Source organism: Meleagris gallopavo, chromosome 17, assembly GCF_905368555.1.
Source record: "Meleagris gallopavo chromosome 17, MGAL_WU_HG_1.1, whole genome shotgun sequence".
NCBI classification, from domain to species: Eukaryota; Metazoa; Chordata; class Aves; order Galliformes; family Phasianidae; genus Meleagris; species Meleagris gallopavo.
Window position 1 is genome coordinate 5,066,889 of NC_139420.1, and position 18,907 is coordinate 5,085,795.

The 18,907-nt window shown below is 37.5% G+C and overlaps 1 protein-coding gene across 2 annotated transcripts in view; it reads left to right on the plus strand.

Annotated features, from left to right (window-relative positions):
• SBNO1 (strawberry notch homolog 1) overlaps window positions 1–18,907 on the plus strand; it is a 29,743-nt gene that overhangs the window by 5,366 nt on the left and 5,470 nt on the right. Inside the window, exons 2-24 of one of the 2 annotated variants that reach the window (XM_085238277.1) lie at window positions 191–318; window positions 937–1,041; window positions 1,777–2,086; window positions 3,594–3,638; window positions 4,003–4,103; window positions 5,173–5,269; window positions 6,385–6,545; window positions 7,518–7,651; window positions 7,798–7,888; window positions 8,792–8,953; window positions 9,447–9,582; window positions 9,660–9,765; window positions 10,971–11,124; window positions 12,650–12,832; window positions 13,035–13,132; window positions 13,694–13,845; window positions 14,385–14,582; window positions 14,873–15,043; window positions 15,142–15,311; window positions 16,315–16,446; window positions 17,664–17,799; window positions 18,190–18,302; window positions 18,400–18,471. In XM_085238277.1, the coding sequence (XP_085094403.1) occupies window positions 193–318; window positions 937–1,041; window positions 1,777–2,086; window positions 3,594–3,638; window positions 4,003–4,103; window positions 5,173–5,269; window positions 6,385–6,545; window positions 7,518–7,651; window positions 7,798–7,888; window positions 8,792–8,953; window positions 9,447–9,582; window positions 9,660–9,765; window positions 10,971–11,124; window positions 12,650–12,832; window positions 13,035–13,132; window positions 13,694–13,845; window positions 14,385–14,582; window positions 14,873–15,043; window positions 15,142–15,311; window positions 16,315–16,446; window positions 17,664–17,799; window positions 18,190–18,302; window positions 18,400–18,471 (3,153 nt within the window). In that variant the 5' untranslated portion in view covers window positions 191–192. The remainder of the gene's footprint in view (window positions 1–190; window positions 319–936; window positions 1,042–1,776; window positions 2,087–3,593; window positions 3,639–4,002; window positions 4,104–5,172; window positions 5,270–6,384; window positions 6,546–7,517; window positions 7,652–7,797; window positions 7,889–8,791; window positions 8,954–9,446; window positions 9,583–9,659; window positions 9,766–10,970; window positions 11,125–12,649; window positions 12,833–13,034; window positions 13,133–13,693; window positions 13,846–14,384; window positions 14,583–14,872; window positions 15,044–15,141; window positions 15,312–16,314; window positions 16,447–17,663; window positions 17,800–18,189; window positions 18,303–18,399; window positions 18,472–18,907) is intronic. The other variant, XM_085238278.1, reaches the window with a different exon arrangement.

Below are 18,907 nucleotides of genomic sequence, written 5' to 3' on the forward strand. Positions count from 1 at the left end.
TCCTATCTCTGAATTTGACTGACACATTGAAAAGATTTCAAAAAATATATAAATGAGCAAATACAGAAAATGAAACTGTGTATGCAGGTCACTGTGCTCATAGAATCCAGGAGAAGTAACATAAAATGTGTGCATGCACACAATAAATCAAAATTAAATGTAACTTGTATCTGTGATCTTAATTTTTTAGAGATGGTGGAGCCAGGACAAGATCTGTTGCTTGCTGCTTTGAGTGAGAGTGGAATCAGTCCCAATGATCTGTTTGATATTGACTCTCCGGATGTGGTTCTTGCAACTCCGACTCCAGCTGTTCAGCAGGTTATAACAAAACCCAGTTGTTTGGTAGAGGACAGAAGAGTTTGCACTTCATGTAGGGGGGAACCGTAGCAAGGGTGTGGGATTTCTATAAATGTTGTTGCTTGGCAGTGCTGGGGTTAGAAAATGACTTGTTAACTCATTAAAAACTTTAGTGTAAAGCAATCTGAAATGGACTATTTCTGTCAGTGTAATATTTTCATCTTATCTGGTTTTACTACACTGAACGGGGGTATGCTGTCATGCATTCTTAGAGAGCTCTTTGTGTTGATTGAGTCTTGCTGCTTCCTACTAAATGTGTAAGAGTTCAGCATGGGATTTAAACCTCGGGACAGCATTAAATCTGTGAGAACATGTTTTAGATGTGTTCTGGGAGCAGCACTGTCAAACAGTGACATCACAAAACTAATTACATTTTCTTTGTAATTAACTAACATGGTGTTCAACACTTTGTAGGGGAATCAACTGCTCTAATCTTTATTTTCAGTGCAGCTCTTGTTAATGGGGAATTCCTTAACTGTGCTCATTAACTTGTTTTGGGTAGATATTAAGGCTGAAGTTTTCATAATAGACATTTGCTGATAGAAGTGCCTACTGATGCTTCCTCTTATTCCTCTGCAGTCAGTGCCACTTAGTGCATTAGATCTAGGGTTGGAAACAGAGGCTCCAGCTGCTGTGAAACAAGAACCAGAGACTGTATCAACTCCAGCCTTATTAAATGTTCGGGTAAGAACATTGAATATATGTATATATAACCTCATGAAGTGCAACAAAGGAGGCAGGGTGATAAAAATGCCATTATCTCAGTACTGTGTGTTGAGACTGAAAGCTAAAATACCTGTGAGTTGCTAACTTTATTTCTGTCCAGGGAGGACAAGCAGCATACCAAAAAAACATTCTGGGGTGTCCATTGTGCCTTTTGCTTCCCCTGCATGTGTATTCTGGGAGTATGGAGGCTGTGTAAACTTGATCCCTGAACTATGTATTGCCTTTTATAACTGCAGGTAATTCTCAGCACCACAGTTGTGGTGGTTGCAGCTGAACTGAGAATATAAAGGGCAGATCTGTGGTGAGGTGGATGTAGTTCAGTGTGCCTGAAAGGCTGCACAAATGTTAAAAGTGATTCAAGCTATTCACTCCAACAGTTGCAGAGCTGGTTTATATGGTGTACGTTCTCTTCAGAGTTTCTGTTCCTGTAGTAGTAATTTTTTCTGCCTAGATGATTAATTCTGCATTTTCTTTGCTTTCCTTTAATTTGAAAAAATGCATTGAGTCTTGAACGCTTATCAATACAATGCTGTACTTAAAGACACTTTGCTCAGGCTGTACCACAGAGCAGTTCTTACAAAGAGTTCTCACAGCACTGATGTCTCCTGGGCTCTAGTTGAAAGCTTGCAGTGGTTTTTGTTTTTTTGTTTTTTTTCATGGTCATCTAAAATTTCCTTGGTTCTCTGTTGGTAGCAACCACCATCCACCACAACCTTTGTGCTGAATCAAATAAATCAGCTTCCAACATTGGGGACTACAATAGTGATGACAAAAACAACACCAGTTACAACTACGAGGCAGACTATTACTGTAGCAAAAATCATTCAGACCAGCACAACTACTCGACCCTCGGTTGCAGCACCAGCAGTACGGAATGCCTTGACCACTGCACCTTCAAAGGACCAGATTCAGCTGAAAGATTTGCTGAAGAATAACAGTCTTAATGAACTGATGAAATTGAAGCCACCTCCTAATATTGCCCAACCAGTAGCAACAGCAGCAAGTGAGTGGTTTTTTTTTTTTGTAACAATTTCAGATAAATGGTGAAATATGAAGATACTTGCACACCTTCTATTTTCATTCATGTTTAGAGTATCAGAGTAAAATGAAATGTCCAGGAAAGCTTGTAAATGCTATTCTAACCCTACAATTGATAGAATTCAGGGTGAAAGTAACAGAAGATCTGGATTTGAAAAATCAAGCCTGTAGTTTACCATAAGGAATGAAGAAAATGACATTTTAGAATGCAGCTGGCATATTGGTAAAATTAATTCATGAACTGCACTGAAGTTGATAATTTAGCTATCTCGAGCCTGCATGAGTTCTTGTTTTAAATGCTCGATGTGGAACTATGGCAAAAGAGTACATATTGCATCTTATGAAAGAGATTTATGGTATGTGCTGATATTCTTATTACAGAGTGCTTCTCTAAGATACCTATTTCCTAAGAAAGGAAAGTCTTTATCACTATATATTTCATGGGAAGCATCAAACCTGTTGTGTATAAAAGCTTGATGTACTGAAAACTTGCTGCTTGCTTTTCATGTCAATGCTTTAAGATGTTACTGATTTGATAACTTTTGATAGTCTTTTCTTGTGTGTTTCTAACATGTGGATAGCATACGTGGTCATCTTAAATACAGAAAACTGCATGTGTATTCTTAAATTGCAATTTGATGTTAAACTTGCATAAAACTGACTTTTTTCAAGTTATTTTGATTTTAATAAGAGATGAGATCAGACTACTTGAATATGCTTGAAGATTTCTTGATGCTTTTTCTGAGGTACACAGGCTTCTTACTATATCCTCATTGTCTCTGAAATAAGGTTTACTGCCTTTTTTATAGGCAGAGGTGGAAGTAACATGTTTTTTCATAGGAGAAGGAGAAATGCTTTTTAGGATTTCTGATGTAGTCTTCTGCTAAATGAAAGCTCCAAGCAGCATCTAAGTAATAAGTAATTATCAAGACCCAGTAGGTGTTGCAGCAGCACAGCTGTAGGAAATAGTTCAGTATGTTTCTTTGTTAAGTGAAAGGAAACATGCAACTTACAACTGCATTTCTAATCCTGTTTGTGTGGTTGTTTCAGATACTTTCTTGTGCTTATTCAATTAAAACTAGACAAATACCTTTAGAAAATTCAGTGGCAGAGAATTGTGTGGAAGGAAATGCAGTCTCTGTGTAGTTCAGGTAACTGAAGTTTTGGACTGAAAACAAACAAATTATGCAGCCTCTTTCAGGCAAACACTTTATTTGTGCAGTTGTCTTAATTGTTTTCTGGGATCATTTGCACTAAACAAATACATTGACTTATCAACCTAATAGATGCTTGACAGCACCTTTAAATGTTTTACATCTATCCTTATATGAATTTAATTCAGTACTAAGTCCTGTTTCTGGTTGCTCTCAAATGTGGGTGAGGACAGGCAAGTTAACAGAATCCTTCAAGACGGAGACTTTATTTTGTAAACTCTGAACAATTGAGACCAAAGTTGATTTTCTTTTTTTCAGAAATAATTGTAGTTCCCCCTCAGGTGGTAAATGCCACCAGACCAGGTAAGTTCATTTCTGTTGAAACATCGACTTTCTGGTTTGTTGTTGAACTCCAAAGATTCACAGTTAGAGTACTTCTCAATATTATACCTTTCATGAAGATATCTTTATTTTGAAACTAATACACACCTGTCAGATGTGGTATTGCATGGGAAGTTTCTTCAAGTAGCAGTAGGATTTAACTCCTTGTGTGCTCAGGGGCATTTTTAGTTCTGACAAAAACATTATCTGTATTTTAAGGCATCTGTGTCCTACTGGACGGTAGCATCCTTCTCTTAATGAGCGAGAGGGGAGGTTGTGCAGTTTGACTCAAAACATTTGAAGGATATGCTGGTCGAATGCAGCTGTTTCTGTTCTTTTTTGGTAGCTGACCTAAGCAATGGTGCGGTGAAGAAGGAGGCTTCTACAAAAGAGGTAGCAAGAATATGGATAAATGATGTTAAAATGAGAAGTTTTTCACCTACTATGGTAAGTAATACAAATAGTTAATTCACCAAATGAGTGTATTTTATTGGCCACAGCCAAGTGTGACTAGTTGTGGTGGTTACTCATAAGTGCCTTTTGTGCAGTAGAACAGTACTGAGTGCATCTGTTGCTTAAAAGCTTCGTTCCTCTGCTAGATGAGTACTTGATTGGATGACTAAAGCCAACAGCTGCGTAGAGCTGACAACTTGTGTATGAAATGATAGCTTCGAGTAACTGCTTTAACGAGCAGAAAGTGTGTTCTGGTTAAAGTTGATAACCTGAGTTGCTCTGTTTTAAGACATTTTGATTTAAAGTATCCCCATTTGTGTAACTAGCAATGGGGAAACTAGAAGACTCCAGCATGGCTGATTGTTTGGGTGGTTTGATTTAGGATAGTAAACTGAATATCATTCAACATTCACAAGTTGTAGGTAAAATATTCAGATGCTGTGAACTCTTGAGTTTCAGCATCTTCACTGGTAACTGGAATCAGGCTGGTTTGTGATAGCAGCTCACAGTGACTGGCCTACAGAAGGCCGTTCAGGTGAATTTTGTAGTATTAAACATCAGAGTAATAATTGTGAAGGACTTTGAATTGTGGTTGAGTGTACTTCAGAATTTTCATAGATTAAGATGACATTAAAAACAGAACTCAAACTTAAGGAATGTAGAATCTAACTGTGATAACTTGTAACTGCTCCCTTGAGTTGTGAAATTGTGTAATAAATCTGTAAGTAGGGTGATGTTATGGGAGTACTGGAAAGTTAGATTTGACTATTAGCTAATTGTTCTTTGTTAAAGGCAGTTCTGTACTCAAAGTTTGACTTCTTTAACATGTTGTAAGAACAACTGTTCTCTGTAAAAGAGAGGAAGCTCCCTCACATTGTCTAGGTTTGCTAGAGCCTAAGAAATGCAGATTTCCTTTTGTAGTTTGCCTGGCAGCTCACTGCTTCACCTAGTACTTATGATGGGAAGACGTTCAAGTGCAACTTGATTGCATTTTGCAGTTCAATTTCCAGGACGCAGTTAAATATCACATTAATACTCTAATGCAGGTATTTCTCTATTCTAGAAAGTTCCAGCTGTAAAAGAGGAGGAGGAACCTGAGGAGGAAGACGAGGAAGAAATGGGCCATGCAGAAACTTATGCGGAGTATATGCCAATAAAATGTATGACCTATGTCTTGGCTGTGTCAAAAAAGCTGAACTGTTGATAGCTATAATGTAACTGTGGCAGAGTAAATAACATATGCTAAAATTCCCATAGGATTTTAACTGGATTGAGTAAAAAAAGGACTGTAATCTAGGGTGTGTTTTTCTGTAGGCACTTTTTTCTTACATAGCACTCAGTTTTGAAAGTACACTGTATTGTTTTTGAATAGGAAGAGAATTCTTTCAGAAGTGCTTGTTTCAGAAGTGCAATTGAACCAAAATGTTTTGATTTGTTTTTAACCTGTGTTAAGCTTTCTTCAGCAGAGAAAATTACCTTGTAAAAGGATTAAGTGTTCACTGCTATGCTTCAAAATTCATTTTGAGTCTTTAGGAGTGAAACTTATCTTAAGCATTTTCTGCCTAAGTTGTTCCTTGCTTATTTTCCAGAATTGAATTTTTCTTTAAAAAAGAGATTTTTTTTTTACAGTTGTTAATTGCAGTTTCCTCCTTTTTTCCTCTTTATTGTCATTAGTGACAAAAAGGTGTGATCTTACTTCCTAAATTACTTTGTGCTGTAAAAGCAAAGCAAAAGGAAAACATTACATGGGGTTTGTAGTTAAATGGTTAAATGCTTTTAGTCACAGATTAGATCTGCCAGCAATTAAACTATGTCTGTTCTAAATTTTTTCTCCTTTCATACTACTTACAAACGGCACTATATAAATAGAAGAATGTTGCTTTTGTGATTCTGGCATCTTGAGTTTGCCTCTTTGGGGGTGGGGGGGAGGCAAGGTCCAGGGCAGTTTTCTCTCAAATATCAAATACATATGTTTTTAATTTTTTATGAAATGAACTTTTATCTAATTTTTTTTTTAAAGAAGGGTAAGATGGTGAGGAAAGAAACAAAGTTAAGAATTGCAGTTGTTATATACTCAGATTTATGTATTGCTTTGCATGTGGAAGTTTAACTCAATTTTGAGTAAGCAATGAAATGTGTTTGCCAAGTTCAACCTTTGCAGTGAGCAACTGCAGTTTATTTTTAAAAATATAATAACCTGCGTTGCAGCAACAAAGCTGTTTATTGTGTTCTTATCTTTCCATCTTTCCCTTCCTCCCATTACCTTTCCAACCAGTAAAAATTGGTCTGCGTCATCCTGACCCAGTAGTGGAAACCAGTTCGTTGTCCAGTGTAACCCCTCCTGATGTGTGGTACCAGACGTCGATATCGGAAGAAACCATTGATAATGGATGGTTGTCAGCTTTGCAGCTTGAAGCAATCACTTATGCAGCCCAGGTATGCTGGATAGATAGGTACAGCTTAAAAACTAACATGGAATTCAGGAAGATAACTATCTGACAAGTGTAGCTCTGTCAGTTTTATAGTGAGAAGATAATAGAAGCTGAGAGCTTTAAGGTGCATTAAGAGGTGGCAGGTGAGCTTCACTGCAGATGAATGTGAGGTGCTACACCTAGGAAAACACCGTCCAATCAACTTTCACAAAGCAGATCTCAAACTGTCTTAAAATTCACAAGAAGACATTTTAGTTATTTATTACTGTGAAATAACTTAATGGGCTACAGCAGCCCTAATTAAGAAAGCCAGTGATGTTTGATATCATTGGGAAAGGTATTGAGAAGATGACTAGATATTATTTTACTACTAAATTAAAATCTCAGTAGACCCATGTGATTATGTTGACATGCAGAGAGCTGCTTACACAGGAAGGAAGTGAAAGTTAGCAGACATGGGAAGATCATAGGAATAAGTTGCCTTTTAGTCTTTTTTTTGCCTGAGATTTCTCAGACTGGTGAAGAGAAAAATAAAGGGGGATACAGCCAAGGTTTACATAGTCAAGAAGACAATAGAATTGTTCTTCGGATTTCACAGAAGTGACAGTAATGGGAGCTAGGTGGGACTGACAAGAGAATGCTTCTTTACACAGGGCCAGTGATCATCTTGGTCTTGTTGCTGCAAAAGGCTGTGGAAAGTTTTAAAATAATAAAGATAAATCTGTTAGTGGCTGCTACATTCATATCCAACAGTCCCAGACACTGAGAGAAGGAGGTGGGGATCAGGACCACATAAAGCAGCCAAGCTCATATACACTCCTGAAATAGAAACGTTTCTTCATGCTGTCAGGGTCTGTTTGGCTGGATGGATTGCTGGTTTCATCCAGTAGGATGCTTCTTAGGTTTGTTTGTTGATGACAATTTACAGTGATGTATTCTGGAGAATGAGTACAAGTTCTTGTTCTTTGTCCTACAGCAACATGAAACATTCCTTCCCAATGGAGACAGAGCTGGATTCTTGATAGGTGATGGTGCTGGTGTAGGAAAAGGAAGGACCATAGCTGGGATAATCTATGAAAATTACTTGTTAGGCAGAAAAAGAGCAGTCTGGTAAGCGTATATGAATTTCTTAGAGCAGACACTATAGTGTCTGTAGTACTTAAATTCAGTGTAACCTGTCTTCTGAGAAACGGTTTGCCAACTGGTCTTTGAACTTCTAATGTAACTTACAGTAAATGCTTTTCTTATATTTTCAGGTTTAGCGTGTCAAATGATCTGAAATACGATGCTGAAAGAGATTTGAGAGATATTGGAGCAAAAAACATTTTGGTTCATTCACTAAACAAGGTGTGGAAACTTTTTTCTATGTACAGTTGAGGCAAAACTTTAGGTACGCCTGTGTGACAAGTTGTGTGTGTTAACTGTTGCAAGAATGTACTAATTTTAATAAAATTACTGCCTAGGTCTTGTTTGACAGGCCACCTTCTTACGAAGATCCATACAGTACTTCAAGTTAATCATGTAAATAGGCCCCTTGTAGGATTAAGTCTTAGCATGTGATATCTTTTAAGCACTGTTCTTCAAACCACTGCTGACACTAGTAGGAGAATATTTTCTAGTAGTTGAGATCATCCTTAAATCTTCTAGATTTCAGTACCTTTTTTTTTTTTACTCCCCAGCATGCATTTTATGTGTAGTACATTTTTTTTGTGTATGATGACTGAATAACAGAATTTCTCAGTGATGTATTAAAGCAGGAGTAGAATATAAAGTTATTTTCTATGCTGTCTGCTTAGGATTAGCTGCTTAGATAAAATGTGAAATGTGATTACTATTTGAGTTCACTGAACTTAAAATTCCTTTTGAGTTAATGTTCCTGCTTTGTGAAGTCTTAGTTTCTAAAAATGCAGTAAAGCTTCTGGAAGTTGTCATTTACAGTAGTGGCCATGAATACACTGAATAGCTATAAGGAATGCTTTTGAACAACAACAAAAGTTAACTGTAGTTAAGGAAGCCATTTGGTTGAAGAACCCAGATGTTGATCTTCGAGGCCTCCAATCTAGTCCTCAAGCACATGTTTAAGTAGAATCTGTATAACCTCTTAACAAAATTTCCCTTAGGCAGATGTGCCCTAAGCATGAGGTGGGGTCCAGGAGTTCTGAGTATACAGATGTTAAGACCAGCACGCCTTAGTGATAAGGTCAGATGGCTCTGAGAAGGAATTCCTTAAATAATCCATTTATGTTGCAGTTCAAGTATGGGAAAATTTCTTCTAAGCATAACGGAAGTGTGAAGAAGGGGGTCATTTTTGCCACGTACTCTTCTCTTATTGGTGAAAGTCAGTCTGGTGGTAAATACAAGACCAGATTAAAGCAGCTTCTTCACTGGTGTGGTGAAGATTTTGATGGAGTTGTATCCTTTATTTGGAGTTAACTGTTATTAGTGTACATCTTTAAAGACAGTCCTGTATTTTTATTTGCTGATGCTTCTAGGTATTGCTCTCTTGTTGTGATAGTAATGAATTTATGTGCTTAGACAGTAGACTCACATGGTAAATCTGTTACCATTATATTATTATGATGCAACTGTTACACCAGAGATTAACTTCTGCTTTTTCTGCAGAATAAGTGAAACAGTGCTTAAATTTACACTGTTCCTCTCCCCAGGATATTCAGTTCCTACTAGGAGCGTTGCTGACACTTTAAAGAATTCAGTTCTGAAAAGTGTGTGTAATTGTCTTATTAAATACCAGTGAAATGTTGTTTTTTCCTGAGTTTTAATTGAAAAATGTGACTGATGTCTTTAAAATTTACTGTTGTAACCTATCTCTAATTTTTGGTTTTTCTTGCTATCTCCTTTTAATGCTTCATTCAAAACAAAAAGCTTTTCCTTAACCGTGGTTCAGATAGTATTTGATGAGTGTCATAAAGCCAAGAATCTGTGTCCTGTTGGTTCATCAAAGCCAACGAAAACTGGTCTAGCTGTATTGGAACTTCAAAATAAGCTTCCAAAAGCTCGGGTTGTTTATGCCAGTGCCACGGGTATGTACTATCTGGTCTGTATTAAATATCTCTGTATGCTTTCACAGGTGCTGTTACAACTTATGTTGTTCTCCTAGGTGCATCTGAGCCAAGAAATATGGCGTATATGAACCGTCTTGGAATATGGGGTGAAGGGACTCCTTTTAGGGAATTCAGTGATTTCATTCAAGCTGTTGAAAGAAGGTAATATTTTGAAGAGCTATAGCAAGAATATCTTGTTTGTCATTGAGTGTGCTTTCCAGTTCTTTTGTTGTCCCTCATGTAATCCTCTACAAACTCATCCTGTCACACACACTAAGGTCTTTCTGCCTCTGGATTCTAAATCCAGCAAAAATGCGACTGATGTGGTGAAAGATGGACGTTTCCCCTCACTTGCTGAAAACTTTAAGACTTCAGAAACTGGCTAAGAAAGTACACGTAAAAATGTGGTTGGAGTGGAAGAGAGAATGTTTTGCTACTGATTATTAAAACTCAGTGTGTACTGAGCGTGTGCAGTATAATCAGAGTCTCACTGTATGCAAAAGCCCTCCAATGTTTAAGTGCTCAGCTTAGGCAAGGACTAGTCTTGTTCATTTGCTTTCTGGCATAAGAAACCAGAGAAATTATGTATGCTGTTGAAAGGTACTACATATTTCACAACTTCTTAATAAATAAATAAATGTGAGAGAGGTTGGGAAATAATGCCACTGCTGTATTCTTTGTTAGGTGAACATTTAATATATCCTGTTTCTGCCTCCTTGACAAGGATTTCAAACACTTTGGAATGTTACAGTAGGGTTTTGTGTGCATCATCTTGCATACCATCCACGTGATGTGATTTTTCTAGACTGTGCAAATGTAGTCTCCATGTTTATTAGAGTAAGTATTAAATGAGCATTAAAGAAATTGGAGGTCCAAGCTTGTGAATAGGTGAGCTTTGCAGTTGACTTCTGTGTTCTCAAAGTGATATTGTTAAAGGTGCTTTGCTGTTAAGGAGAACATAATTATTTTCCTACCAGCATGAATCTCAGTAACTTAACATGGCTTTGCATGTATTTTAAATCCTCTCTGGTGCGTGTAAAACTGCAGTACAATATTTTGTTGCATATTTGGCCAGCCTCATTATCCACATATGATTTAGTATTTGATATCTCCTAGTGAATGTTTATACTTATTGAAGCACATATGGTACTAAAGAGTTAAGGATCTCATTTTATCCAGAGGACAAATTTCACGACCCTCTAATTAGTACTGTTTAGTTAAACACAACAATTGACTTTTTGCAAACATTCCTCCACATCCCTAAGTGTGCTGTTTATTTTTTAAGCACTGGAGTGTTCTTGTTTTTTTAGCAATCATTGCTCTTGAAAGTGGACTTTTAATACGGACTTCATTTGTTTTTATTTTAGAGGTGTTGGTGCCATGGAGATAGTTGCTATGGATATGAAACTGAGAGGAATGTACATAGCAAGACAGTTGAGCTTTTCAGGTGTAACCTTCAAAATTGATGAAGTTCTGCTCTCACAGGAATACGTTAAAATGTACAATAAATCTGTGAAACTGGTAAGAATGACTTAAACTTGCTTCATGCTTTGACTTCTAAGTTTTAAGCTACTTGAATTAAATCTTAATGCTCCTGAAATAAAACATAGTGCTGTTGAAATACAAGACTGGCATCTGCCTGTCAAGATTTCTCCATTTAAGACTTTAATAGATGCTGCTAGTTCTTGTTTGGAGTCATAAAAGCTGTAGTTCTGGGTGTATCTTCAGTATCACCACAGTATCACTACGGTACTGGGGGAAAATTAATTAGTATAATGGAATATCCTGAGTTGTAAAGGATACATGAGCATCACAGAATCCCAGGGATTGGAAGGGACCTCAGGAGATCCAGACCAACCCCCCTGTTAAAGCAGGTTCCCTATGATAGTTACACAGGTAGGTGTCCAGACAGGTCTTAAGTATTTCTGTAGAAGGACACTTGACAATCTGCCTGGGCAGCCTGTTCCAGTGCTCTGTCACCCTTACTGTAAAGAAGTTCTGCACGGTTTGTATGAAACTTTGGGTTCAGGCTTTAGACCATTGCTCCTTGTCCTGTCACTGCACACCACCAAGAAGAGCCTGGCCTCAATTGATTTGCCTCCCATGTCCCTTTAGATATGTATAAATGTTTATCAGATCCTCCCTCAGTGGTCTTTTTCCCCAGGCTGAGCAGACCCAGGTTACTCAGCCCTTCCTTATAAGGAAGGTGCTCATTTTTGATATAGTCAAGTCCAGTTCCTAACTCTGCACAGGACTTCCTGTGAGTTAAGCTGTGTATCTGAGAACATTGTCAAAATGTTCTTTGAACACAGGCTTAGGCCTGTGATGGTCTCCCTGGTGTTTGTTCCACTGTTTTTCCATCATACTGAAGAGCTTTTTCCTAAGATGAAGCCTGAACTTCCTGACAAAACTTAATTACCCCTTGGACACAGATTAAAATGAACAGGGTCTTTACCTGCTGAACAAGTGCTTATGCATGACTCAGTATTCATGTTGCATAGCTACAGTAATTAATTTTAATCTTTGACAGGTATGACATGAACTTCAAAACAGCGTTTTACTTTACGAGGGTTGTTCAAAAGTCATTAGATTCATATCCAGAGCTTGCTTATTTGCATGAAGAAGTCTTACTTTAACATTCTTGTCTTAGGCAAGTTTTAAAGGTTATAAGAAGACATTGCAGAAGTGAAAGTGCAGTGGTTTTCTTTTGGATCTCATTTCTACTTAATTATAGACAGTTCTCTTTGCTTTCTTAGCCTGAATATATTAATGTAGAAACTAGATAATTAGAAAATGGTATGTATTTGCATTGGCAGTAGTATAAATATACCCACTTTTCATTATGAGAGTAATTATGTTTTGAATTTATAAAGCCATAACTATTTTCTTCTTTCTGAGTTTTGTTTGATGTATGAGGAGTTTCCTTGATGTGCAGTCCCATAGTATTGTAACTTTAAACTTTGCTTGCCTTTATTTGGATACCGAAGAACATAACAATGTAGCCTTGAAATGTGATGTGTAAAGCAATTAACACTCTCTTCTTCAGTGGGTCAGTGCTAGAGAGAGGTTCCAACAAGCAGCGGATCTGATTGACGCAGAACAGCGAATGAAGAAATCCATGTGGGGTCAGTTTTGGTCTGCTCATCAGAGGTTTTTCAAGTACCTTTGCATAGCATCTAAGGTGAAGAGGGTGGTGCAGCTTGCTCGGGAAGAAATCAAGAATGGGAAAGTAAGTTGATGAAAGCTTACCTTTAAATATTTTTGTAGAACGTATAGCTCTGATTTTCTTGTTTAGAAGAAGTATTTCCAGATAAGTGATAGCTGCGTGCTTTTGTGCATTCTGCTATAGAAGCTGTTCAATGAGCAGAAGGTGGGGCAAAAGTCAGCTTAGTCATCTTGCTAACAACACCTTCTATTCGTTTGTCCTTTAGTGTGTTGTTATCGGCCTGCAGTCGACAGGAGAAGCAAGGACATTAGAAGCTTTGGAAGAAGGTGGTGGTGAACTGAATGACTTTGTTTCTACTGCAAAGTAAGATTTGGTCAGAATTGCATTTAAAAAAAAAAAAAAAAACAGAATACAACATAGTGTGTAGTAAAAGTTGCATGTATGCAAGACCTTGACAGTATTGCTGTAGCGAGCTGTTCATTAGTTCCTAATTCTGCCAGCACTATGTAAAATGGTGCTTCATGTGGAACTGTTCTACTCCAAGTGAGAGGGGGAGTAGACTCGTAAAGTATGTGCTATGGTTATACACAGTCTTTTATCAGATGAGCAGAATCCAACTCTGAGGCCACCTTGCTGAAGATGTTAAGTTTAAGTGTCAGATCACATTATTTAAGCAGTAAGAAAATGTCAGTGGAAATAATGCTATATACCAAAATGAAATTTAACAGGTTAAAGTCTCATATCGCTACTTTTTAGAGGCTGACGATTATTATGATATGGGTGATAACTATACGGGGTGCTTCTGTAATAGCATTCACGAGGAATAATTGTTCATAGAAGTCCCACAAGCTACTGAAATGTCACTTAGAGGTTTTTACTTCAAATGAACGCAAATCTGACTGAAGATTTTTTTTCCTTAAACAGGGGAGTATTCCAGTCTCTTATTGAAAAGCACTTTCCAGCTCCTGACAGGAAGAAGCTTTTTAGCTTGTTGGGAATTGATTTGACTGCTCAAAGCAACAACAATTCACCCAGAGACAGCCCTTGCAAGGAGAACAAAATAAAGAAACGGAAAGGTAATAATTCTCTTCTTGCACTAATACCATAATGAAAACAGCAGCTTTAGAGCTACTGAGAAGTGTACTTTAGGGAAAAAGCATGGGGATGTAAGTATCAGTAGCAGTTGTCATGAAAGAGTGTGTTACCAATAGTTTTAAAACTACTAAAGAAACAATGCAGCCTGTAAATTCTAGTTACCACTTTGCTCAGAATCTGGGCTGATCTAGTATGGAGTTGTATCCCAAGGTAACTTGTGCATCAGGTGACTTGATGCAGTCAAGAAAATAATTGCTTGCTTTTTCTTGTGGCTAAAAAAAAGTCTGGTACCCTTTCTGGTGATACTTCTGCCAAAAAAAACCTATTGATTATAAAAGTATTGGGGGAGAAATCCTATGAAAAACTTCCAGCTTCTAGAAATAGATCTGTTTCAGTATTTTTTTTCTAGTTTGTATGTAGTGGTGGGGGGGGGGGGGAGAAAAAAACAAACCTCAGAAATAGATTACGTGGCCTGAACTAACTTTTTCTTTCTGTCCTTTGGTGGTGGTGATGGAATTAGGTGAAGAAGTAAGCAGAGAAGCCAAAAAGGCTCGTAAAACAGGTGGCCTTGCAGGTAGCAGCTCTGATGAGAGTGAAAGTGAGTCTGATGCTTCAGACAATGAAGAAAGTGACAATGAGAGCTCCAGGTTTCTCAGTTCTGGAGATGATGATGACTTCAACCCATTCAGAGATGAATCCAGTGAGGATGATGAAGATGGTAAGGTACTCTTAGTACTTGGTCAAGCAAGTAACTGTACTTTGGGAAAGTGAGCATGTAAAGTCTGTCTTCAGCATTTAATTGAGCTAAAATATGACTAAATGATTTAGGCTAATTCTGAGATGAGAATTCAAGTGTTGACTCGTATCTCTTTATACAGATTTTACACACTAAATTGCAGACTTTATACGTCCCCTTTTGTAAAGAGAACATTGTTGTTTTTTTCCAAGGAATGAAGGATTTTAGGTAAATGCTCGTTAACATTTTGAAAATACTTCATTTATTTCTAGATCCCTGGTTAATTAGAAAAGAGCATAAAAAAATTAAAGAGAAGAAAAAGAAGAAAAGTATAGATCCTGATTCTATTCAAAGTGCCTTATTAGCTTCTGGTCTTGGCTCAAAACGACCTAGCTGTTTTACTTCCACTGTTGGCACCACCACTTCTAGTACCAACACATCAGGTAAGAACAAATTTTATTGGGGTTGATTTACTCTTTTTTTAATTTTTTTCTGCAAATAAGTAGAGAAATTCTAAGTTGTAAATACTTCTATATTTCAGCAAACAGTAACACAAACAGCAGCTTTGTGACAAGTCAAGATGCTGTTGAAAGGGCCCAACAAATGAAGAAGGAACTGCTTGATAAACTGGAAAAGCTGGCTGAAGACCTTCCACCAAATACACTGGATGAGCTTATAGATGAACTGGGTGGTCCTGAAAATGTTGCAGAGGTAGGCTGATGTTCATAGTCAGAGAAATTCAGTGTTTTTTCTGCTACAGCTGTAGATCACTGTCGTTCTTCAAGATCACAACCTTTTTATCTGTTAGAGAAGCTATTCAATAGTTTTTGGTATTAATCTCATGAGATACTCAGGCTATTTTTGCTGAATGCCTTTGAATGAAGGAGAAACTTGAAGATGGTATTGGAGCATTGAGAATGGCTCTGAATGAACAGATTATTTCTGAGGCTGGTGGTAGTTTCTTACCAAGCAAGCTCCAATACTAATTCCTGTTTACATTGTTCTCTCTTAACCCTTGTCAGGTTGAAGCTTGTGCATGAGAGATGGAACAGCTTTAGCTCTTCTTCCTAGGCAATCTTCCTAGGCAATAAACATTAAGAACACAATAAGTGCATTTGTGAAAAGTCTGAGCGTGTGTTGTTTTTTTTTCTCAAAAAATTGGAGGAAAAACTTCTCTCAGCTACTTGTCTCTAAGTAGAAATATCATTGTGATTTAGAAGACACTGTTAAAATTGTGAAAAGTCTCAGCTACATTTTGGTTCATTTTCTTAGTACTCTTGAAGTCCTCTGGAGTACTAAGCATTTATGTCTCCAGCTCCTGTTTTCAGGAATGAAATAGTAAACTTTTATGACTTGACAGCTTTTCTTTCTTCTTACTTCAGCCTCTTCAGCTCAATACATAACTCCAGGACTAGTCTATAGAATTACTTGATCACCAATATAAATCCCTTGTGGACAGTAGTATAATACTGCATTTCTACAGAAATATGACTTTGTTCTATGTTTCCCTGAACCACCTCTGAGTAAGTGTTCCACATGTCAGTTAATGACATTGACTAAAAAATAAGCCAGACTCTCTTGGCAGACTTCTGAATTGCTAACACGTATTTTAAGATGGGTATATGGCTAAGTAACAGCATTGCTTGAAGGTTTTGGTCATGATGTAGTTTTGGTATTGCCATAATGAGCTTCTGTTCACTTCTTATTTTCAAAGATGACAGGCCGTAAAGGAAGAGTAGTGAGCAACGATGATGGCAGCATATCTTACGAGTCAAGGTCTGAACTTGATGTGCCTGTTGAAATTCTGAACATCACAGAAAAGCAGAGGTTCATGGACGGAGATAAGGTAGCTCTTAAATACAATTTAGAAGAACTTGCCAGATGAGTCAGCCATGAAGAGCCACAACTTGTCTGTTGGTTATCTCAGTGATTTTAAGCACTATGAATACTAGCTAGAAAGCATCTACTACTCTGTGCTGTATGTTTTTTCAAACTAGTGTGTTGAGTAGTGCCATCAAGTGTGTGGCACAGCATTCTGCCAGATCAGGCTGTAGGTTGGGTGGGTGTGGAGGCCATGTGTCAATAGGGAAGTTAGCACCCCTAGACTAGTCTTGTGAAACTGCATATATTTAAAAAGCAAGGAAGCTTTTCATGTATTCCAGATTCCTTTATCTGAATTACTGCGTACTTGTGCTACCAAGAGAAAACAAAGTTGAGAAAGAGGGGAGAAAAGCACAGACTTGGTGTGGCAAGGGAGAAAAACTTTCAGCAAGAGGTTAGAATGAAAGGATGGAGGCTGTTTATCTTAACCTTCATTGAGAAGTAATGCTTAGAAGAGTGATAGCTTTCAGCCTTTATCTTGCTTTCAGCCTTTATCTTGTACTCTAAAATAAAGTAAAGACTGGAATAATCATAGAATTTGAGCTAATAAAATAAGGAAAGGAAAAAATCCATGATGACCGGTTCATTTGAGCATGCTACCACAAGAGGGCAAATGAAGTAAACATAGCTGTTGTGTGGTCTGTTACTACATCCAGAGAGAACTACTTATGTTCCTGTAAGTGACTTCCACACAGTCCAAACATTTACATTCTTTCAAGGTAAATGGAAATAGCAGAATGGCCGCATGCACTTCCTTTTATGGTATTACCCCCAACTTTTTGTCATTTTTTCCATGTTGCTGTCAGAACAAGTCTCCCTCTGCCCCCCCCCTCTTTCTTTGTGGCATACAGGCTGGTGTCAGGGAAATGTGCCCTTTGGAATGGCAAGGCTGCAGTGTGCTATCCCTCACTTGCATAGGAAGGTGTTGCCAAAAAATAAACTGGAAAAACGCTTACTTAAATAAACTGTAGAAAATCTTGCCAGCACTTCTAACTTTAGATAACCATAGTTTTTTCTCACCTTCTCTTCTTCTTGAGATATTAGGAACAAATGACAGTTATTTCTAACATGTCTGGAATATTATCAAAAATCAAACTTTTCTTAGAGTCTGAAGAAACTGAACTTTGATTTTTATTTTTATTTTTATTTTTTTTGCTAAATATTTTTTTTCTTAATTGAAAGAACATTGCCATAATCTCGGAGGCTGCCAGCTCTGGTATCTCACTGCAAGCAGACCGTAGAGCTAAGAATCAGAGGCGGAGAGTTCACATGACTCTGGAGTTGCCATGGAGTGCAGACAGAGCAATACAGCAGTTTGGTAAATAACTTCTTTGTATCTTTTCCTCTGAATTCAGTAATGCTGAGTAAACTTACTGCTTGTTCCTGTGAAGTTTGAAGCAGCCTTTGAAGGATCCTTCCAGTCTCCTTTACCTGTGGCAGAACTACTTTTATGTACAGTCATAGCTAATAGTCTGAAAAGCTTTCACAGAACCCTAGTGAACAAGTTCATACAGCAGCTTAGCTTTGTATGTGTCAAGTCTCTTCATGAAGTTACCACAGCTCTGGTTGGTGTACTGTTGGCTGGATTACAGCAAAAACTAATTTGCAGCAGGATTAAGTTCTGGCTATTTTCTTTACACAATTCATAGTTTATTAGAAATGTTAATTGAATTAATTTTAACATATGTTCTTGTATTTAACTATCCAGGAAGAACTCATAGATCCAACCAAGTGACTGCTCCGGAGTATGTGTTTCTAATTTCTGAGTTGGCTGGAGAGCAGAGATTTGCATCTATAGTCGCAAAAAGACTGGAAAGCTTGGTAAGATTGTTTCAAGAAATGTGATCCTTCATTTAAGAAAAACACAACTTAGATTGTTTCTTTAATTTGTTCTAATCAGAAAGATGTGTCTTAACAGGGAGCCCTTACTCATGGTGACAGACGGGCTACAGAAACTCGAGACCTCAGCAGATTCAATTTTGACAATAAGGTGATGGTTCTGTTTTGTTTGAAAAGGTTGTACTGTGCTGCTCGTTCTGCAAATGACACGTTGAGGGAGGATCTCTTCTGTCTCCTGTTACGTATTTTTACTTTAACTACAGGAGAGTGCCTTCTTTTCAAGACAGCCAGAGAATCTTAATTCTATTTGTAGAATTGTATGAAGCACAAATGTGTGCAAATTACTTCTCTGCATTTACTCATAACTCAAGTATTAAGTGAATGACGTGTGTCTTTGCAATTACTGTTAAAAAATTAACTTGGTAGTTGTAATTAGAAATTAGCATTGGGCTGGTCATGTAGTATAACTTAGAACTGAAGCTTTTAAACAGTTCCCCGCAGTATTGTTAAACAGAAGGGAAATGTTTTGTTGTAAATCAAACACAGCTTTTTGCCCCATGTGTGCTCGGAGCTGAGGCACAAACACT